At 34.8% G+C, this 7,806-nt stretch overlaps 1 protein-coding gene across 1 annotated transcript; it reads right to left on the reverse strand.

Annotated features, from left to right (window-relative positions):
- Nucleotides 1-1,208: 1,208 nt before the first annotated feature.
- On the reverse strand, nt 1,209-2,369 carry LOC131651023 (ketol-acid reductoisomerase, chloroplastic-like). Its single transcript, XM_058920709.1, has one exon. It carries the CDS (start codon nt 2,367-2,369, stop codon nt 1,209-1,211), a length of 1,161 nt encoding a protein of 386 aa, XP_058776692.1.
- Between the last annotated feature and the right edge of the window lie 5,437 nt (nt 2,370-7,806).

Genomic DNA, 7,806 nt, shown 5'->3' on the forward strand with positions numbered 1-7,806 from the left:
AAATTTATGAAAATAAGATAAAAACATTTTATAAACAATGTCATAAGTTCTTTTAATCAATTTTTTTAAACAAACAATCTTACAAAACTTTTATATTACTATGCGAGTTCAGATAAGTCAATGTAAATAATTTTTTTAATTTTTTAGTTTTTTTAGTCTGTATAAATATTAATTGAATTTCTTGTTTATATATACTTAAATAAAAATAGATTTTAAGTAGGCTAACACGTCAATCAGACTTTCGAAAATCTCAAATTCACGTCTAAAAATAAGCCTGTGAGTGTAACAGACTACATACGAGACTTAAACTTTAATATTTTTGATAGGTCAGACTTAAGCTTAACAAAGTCTAACTCGAGCCAGACTATTCTCACCCCGAATTATGATGAAGAAAATCAACTTAAATTTTTAGAAGTTATGTTTAAATTAATTGTAGTTTAATTATGAAAAAATAAATAAATATATATATATATATAAATATATGTATATATATGTATATATATATATATATATATATATATATATATATATATATATATATATATATATATATATATATATATATATATATATATATATATATATATATATATATATATATATATATATATATATATATATATATATATTACTTAACTATTGTTTAATTGTAATTAATCTTTTATAAAACTTTATTTAATTAAAATTTTATCATGATAAATTTTAGACTTTATACAATCCCTAGTCTTGAAAAATCTAGTTGAATATATTATGGATCCTTTAGACTTTAAGTTTGTCATCTCTAATACAATTCGGATCTCATTTTATTCAATTGAATTGAATTGCCACCTCATGGCAGAAGGTTGCTTGCATGCATTCATATTGTTCAAAGTATGGGACCAAATTTAAACATTTTATTAATAAAAATTGAATGCTATTGATAGGAAGCTATCCCTATCAAGATTTTAAACTAGGGTTTAAACTAGGAAAGGGGAAGAACAATAAAAGGGACTTAAAATAAAAGATAAAGATAAACTTGATTTCATTGATTGATTCTAAATGTCTCCATGAGACTACATTATATAACATTCTTAATGAATAATAATAATAACATAAAAGCCCAAACACTACTAAAAGCCCAATAACCATACTAATAATATAAGTCCTATTATTACCCTTCTATCATTGCCGCGGGGTTCACATGAACCTTGTCTTCAAGGTTCTAAAAATCAATATGAGAATAGAGATATTGTTCCTGGATCCCATTGCTTGAATGAAAAATTGTCACTGATTATTTGCAACACAAAATTCAGAACTTGAAAAATCAATTTTATCATGCAAGGTAATTTTGATTTCCGGAACATGGTAAAGAATTGCACCGCTTTACCATAACTTTTCTCAAATTCCTTCTTTCCATCTTCAGATAAAGCATTGTATACAGCCAACATGCCCTGTGTTGAGATGGTTTTAGATATTACTCCTGTTATGGACTCAACAGTGTTCTTATAAGCAAGATCTTCACTCATTCCATTTTCAGTGTACCTTCTAAACAAGGACTCAACAATTCCATGAACGGCACCCAGTAAAATTCCTCTCTCTCCAAAGATATCACTCTTGTATTCCTGCTCTAATGTAGTGGCAAATGTGAAAGGAGAACCAAGGGCAACAGACCAGCCCAAAGCAACATTAGTAGCCCGGTCATCAACATCCTGGTGGACTCCAAAACTTGAATTAATTCTAGCACCATTTATCTCTTTGCGTTGTACATACAGCCTCCTTATAGAATGACCCATCCCCTTGGGACACACAGCAATTACACTGAAGTTTTTGGTAAAATCAAGTCCAATTGACTGCAAGTGTCCAAGAAGAAAACCGCGGGACATCCCAAGTATGTTGTTTGGCTTCATGTGGGAAAATATTTTCTCATAATTATCTGCCTGTGCAGAATCAGAAATTAACAGCAATACGAGATCACTGCCCGACATAGTTTCCCATATGTCACCTAAAGTTCCTTTCTCCTCACTAAATCCAGCTTCCCTAGCTTCATTAAAGGAACTAGAACCTTTCCTGAGTCCAACCTTAACCACAATATCAGACTTTGCTTCAACAAGAGATTCCCGTAGATTCTGTGTCTGAGCAGGTCCTTGTGAACCCCATCCAATGACACCAATCTGCTTAATCCCCTTGACAGATCTAGCAGGTGCCTTGTTTCTGGGATATGAAGCAGAACATATGCAATTTCCAAGCTTGCAACCCACAGGCAGCACCTTAGTGATAGGCCAGAACCGCAACTGACGAATGTGTCGCCAATCACTACATCTATTGAAAAAGTGTCGGGAATAACGACCATTAAGAGCAATCTTGCGAGGCATCATTCCAAGAAGATCCATGTTAAGTGCCAAAATGTAGTTATTTTGTGTTTGTAAATAGTGGCACTTATCGATACTTTTTGTTAATACCGTTCGAATAATACCCCGTTTTGTGTATAAAAACGTATACTTTGTGAATAGATGTATTTTCATATACTTTTATACTTTTTGATAGTTTTCTATTCATTTTGTAGGTATTGAGGCGTATTTGGAGCATGAGCAATAACATGGCGAAGACACGGCTTCAAACGCGCGATTTTGAGCGGCGGAATCAATTCATTCGGCGAATAAAGCTCAAAACCAAAGAATAATAAATCATCAATTTGGTTGCAATTTGTTCATTGTTAGATAGAGCATGGAATAAGCTTTCCAACGCTTCAAACCGGGCGCAAATCGGAGTTACGGTTCTCAAGATATGACCAAAACAAGATTTGCTGTTCTGTTGAGCGCGCTAAGCGGGCTTGACCGCGCTAAGCGCGGTCTGGGCGGTTTGGAAAGTCATTAAATAGGGAAAAATCACATTTTTTAGGGTTATGCTTTGGGGTATTTGTTCCCAAAGTCATCATAACCATTTTTGAGTAGGGAGAGCTTAGAAAACAACATTTGTGGCTTGTAATCGGAAGATTCTTGGTCGGGAGCTCGATTGATCGTGATTGACACCGCGAAAGATTTGGTTTTCTTCTCCTCCTCTTCTCTTTGTAACCACTTTTGTTGGGTTTGTTTGTAAGTTTACTCTAAACACATGGATGTTTGTTACTCTTTGTACTAGTTGTATAATATATTTGCTTTACAAATCTTAATCGGTGTTTCCTTGATCTTTTTGCTTAAATGCTCTGGATTTGTTTTGTTGTAGACATAGACATCACAAATCTTGATTAGGGGGATATCTGTTAGCTTTTGATTCTAGACATAGGATTAGGGTTAACATCCACATAATATCTGAGTTTAATGTCTCTGTGTTGTTTGATCGGTTGAGACATCGTCGAAAGAGCAATATAGTTGAATTTCCGTCGATGTTGCAGAAATGGACATTGATGTGAGGGATATGTGGTGATTCTGATGAGTATTGTAGATTGAGTATGACGGAGTGATAAATCTAAGTTTGTGAGGAGTAGTTTAGATTCAAACCAGATAATCTATTCTCTATCAAGAATGAATTTATTTTATGTTCATATGTTATATTTTTCCTGTTTACTTTAAACCCATTTAACCCAAACTCAAGAGCTAAGAATCCGTCGAACGGCAGTTCGGTATCACCAATCTCTGTGGACTACGATACGATATAACCTATATCACCCGGTAATAAATAATACCTATTACTTTTTGCTTGCCGCTTTACCGCTTCAACAAAATGGCGCCGTTGTCGGGGATTGGTGTTTTTATTGAATTCGCATTGCGATAGTTTCTTTGTTTTTGAGTTTTGTGAATATCGTATATTTTGTGCATATTCTCATACTTATATATTCTTATATTGATACATGTTTATATTTTCATACTTATACATGTTTGTGTGTTTGATTTTTTTCCTCTTTACTTTTGCTATTTAGCAAGATGAAGTTGGCTAAACAAATTGAACTCGGATAGTTCGTAAATTCTAAATCTTCATTTTTCAATTTGTTTAGCCAATTAAGGATTTTGTAAATTTTGCATTTTATGTATATTATGTTTTTAAACATACTTGTATATACTTTTGCTTTTGATTCGTTTGTTAAGTGTTTGGGCAGGACGTTTTCTTTAGGTGGCGTTTGAGGCGAAAGCATTGGCGTACCGCGAGGAAGTTTCTTACCATTCGCGAAAAAATAAGAGGCGTCGAGCTAACGACGTAAAACGTGCGCTTGTTGGGAGGCACCCCAACGGTTTTATTTTTCTGTTTTTCTGTAAATGAGTAGTGTAGGTGTTAAGTGGAGGCACACTGGAATTCCTGTTTTGTTGCACTGTTTTTTGTCTTTTTGGTGAAGCGCGCTTAGCGCGCTAGACTGCGCTTAGCGCGGTCTGTAGCTTTTGGCTAATGAATTCTTTTTAATGATTCATTTGCCTCACCCTTTTTCCCACTTACACCAAGGCTTTATAGTATGTATTTTATAGTTATAATTTTAATTCTTTTGTTGTTGTTTAGACTCAAATTTTGGCTCGATTACTTGAAGTCGCATTTGGTAATTCTTCAATTTTGATTGATTCAACATGCCAATTGTGCGGTAATGATTGTTCGAATTTGTACATAGCAAGGTACTCGTTTATCGCTTTCTATAGCATAACATGTTTAATAGACTTTTCATTTGTACAATTTTCATATCATTCATTCTTTTTGCATAACTTGCTCATGACTTGAATCACATTAGTTTCCCCTTTTTACCATAAACGTGAGGTGGCTTTCCATTGTATACATATGCGAGTGACCGACATTTCTTGTTTTAACTGGATATTATTATGTTTAATCTTTCGTCTGTATTGATTTTGTGAATGCACGAAAGTGATCAAGGCACTTGTTTGATTTTGAGCACAACTACCATAGCCAAATATCAATTCACCTTGTGAGTGTGTGAGCATTAGTAACCCCCTTTGAGCCTTTTTGTCAATATCCATATTGTTTTTGCTTAATGCTTGTCTATGAGCGTTTGGTTTTCAATTGTGTTTGGATGTTGATTCTTGTTTCTTGAACCCTCAACTATGATTTATAGTTTGAATTTTTACCTTGCCTTAGAAAGTAGGGAGTATTCAATGTATATTGTGGTTGGATTCAAGTTGGGGAGAGGATGTTTGCCTCTTTATGATGTGGGTGGTATGAGGTTATGAAAAGAAAAAGAAAAGAAAAAGAAAAAAATATGAAAAAGAAAGAAAAGAAAAAGAAAGACAAAAGAGAAAAAGTTTGAAAAAGGAAAGAACAAAATGAGTTTGGAATAAGAGTGTGCTAATAAGTATTGTGTTTGGTGTGAAACGTGTGATGAAGAAGAAAGTTGGATTGGAATTGTATTGTTTGAAACTTTGTGGAAGTAATTACTCCCTTAGGTTTAGGCAAATTTTTGTTTCGATTAGCTTTAGGAATTATCACTTGTTTGTTAACCAAGCCACATTACAACCTTGAAAGCCCTTGTGATTCGTGTCGTTGCATTTTCAATACTATTTTTTGGATGAATGCATAATTTTGTCTATTGTTTGCAAGTTTGTCGGGTGTGTGTCAAAGTCCTCACCTTTCGGTGTTTTTCATCTACCGATGAATTTTTGCTAGGCGTGATTTATTATTGAGCTTGTTTTTGTTTAGAATGTTTTGTATGATTATTGTACTTAGGATTGGTTTCATTTTCATGTGTCGTTGTAGGATTGTGGTAAGTATTTACTTTGATTTGTAAGTTTTTGGTTTGAACTGTGCAATTGTTTCGTTTTCTAAACTGTGTTGATTCTTGATTCTTTGGATTTTCACTTTTGATTCTTTGAGTGTTTGGCCTTGTTTGAGGACAAACAAATTCAAGTTGGGGAGAGTTGTTAAGTGCCAAAATGTAGTTATTTTGTGTTTGTAAATAGTGGCACTTATCGATACTTTTTGTTAATACCGTTCGAATAATACCCCGTTTTGTGTATAAAAACGTATACTTTGTGAATAGATGTATTTTCATATACTTTTATACTTTTTGATAGTTTTCTATTCATTTTGTAGGTATTGAGGCGTATTTGGAGCATGAGCAATAACATGGCGAAGACACGGCTTCAAACGCGCGATTTTGAGCGGCGGAATCAATTCATTCGGCGAATAAAGCTCAAAACCAAAGAATAATAAATCATCAATTTGGTTGCAATTTGTTCATTGTTAGATAGAGCATGGAATAAGCTTTCCAACGCTTCGAACCGGGCGCAAATCGGAGTTACGGTTCTCAAGATATGACCAAAACAAGATTTGCTGTTCTGTTGAGCGCGCTAAGCGGGCTTGACCGCGCTAAGCGCGGTCTGGGCGGTTTGGAAAGTCATTAAATAGGGAAAAATCACATTTTTTAGGGTTATGCTTTGGGGTATTTGTTCCCAAAGTCATCATAACCATTTTTGAGTAGGGAGAGCTTAGAAAACAACATTTGTGGCTTGTAATCGGAAGATTCTTGGTCGGGAGCTCGATTGATCGTGATTGACACCGCGAAAGATTTGGTTTTCTTCTCCTCCTCTTCTCTTTGTAACCACTTTTGTTGGGTTTGTTTGTAAGTTTACTCTAAACACATGGATGTTTGTTACTCTTTGTACTAGTTGTATAATATATTTGCTTTACAAATCTTAATCGGTGTTTCCTTGATCTTTTTACTTAAATGCTCTGGATTTGTTTTGTTGTAGACATAGACATCACAAATCTTGATTAGGGGGATATCTGTTAGCTTTTGATTCTAGACATAGGATTAGGGTTAACATCCACATAATATCTGAGTTTAATGTCTCTGTGTTGTTTGATCGGTTGAGACATCGTCGAAAGAGCAATATAGTTGAATTTCCGTCGATGTTGCAGAAATGGACATTGATGTGAGGGATATGTGGTGATTCTGATGAGTATTGTAGATTGAGTATGGCGGAGTGATAAATCTAAGTTTGTGAGGAGTAGTTTAGATTCAAACCAGATAATCTATTCTCTATCAAGAATGAATTTATTTTATGTTCATATGTTATATTTTTCCTGTTTACTTTAAACCCATTTAACCCAAACTCAAGAGCTAAGAATCCGTCGAACGACAGTTCGGTATCACCAATCTCTGTGGACTACGATACGATATAACCTATATCACCCGGTAATAAATAATACCTATTACTTTTTGCTTGCCGCTTTACCGCTTCAACAATCCATCATCAATGCCAGATGGTCCTCATCCCTGTCATAGTTATCACCACTGTGAGGATAAAAAGGAACATCACCAGTGGCAAGCTCAAAGCAAAAGCAAGCAAAGGACCACATATCAGCTGGACTTGGGTAGTTGGAACCAAGAAGAACCTCGGGACATCTATACTGCCTTGTCTGAATATCATTTGTAAATTGTTTATACGTCCAACAAGCATTATCGAAATCCATCAGCTTGCACTTGAGATCAACAGCAGCAAGCAACTTCTTTCTGATAGAGCGGCTACCTCGGCTAGAAACTTGACTTCCTTGTGGAACATCCTGAATTTCCTGTGTCATACCATCATCTTTGAAGCTTTGACTCTCAGGCCACACACCATAATCGATAACACCAACAATTATATCCTCACCAAAATCGGAATTCTCATCAACATAACTCCTCGCATTCTCTACCTCTTCAAATACCAAGTCAGCAACACCTTCATCAAGGTTATCGACACAAGCATCATAAGACACCACATCGTTAGAAGAGGTAATAGCTTGGTCAGTAACTTCCAGAGGAGTCTCTTTTGGTGCAGTAAACTCCATAACTTGATCTTGTCCGGCTCCAAAGCATTCTTTCTTTTCAATTTCAGTAGCATCACCATATTCATC

This window comes from Vicia villosa, linkage group LG2 (assembly GCF_029867415.1).
Source record: "Vicia villosa cultivar HV-30 ecotype Madison, WI linkage group LG2, Vvil1.0, whole genome shotgun sequence".
NCBI lineage: Eukaryota > Viridiplantae > Streptophyta > Magnoliopsida > Fabales > Fabaceae > Vicia > Vicia villosa.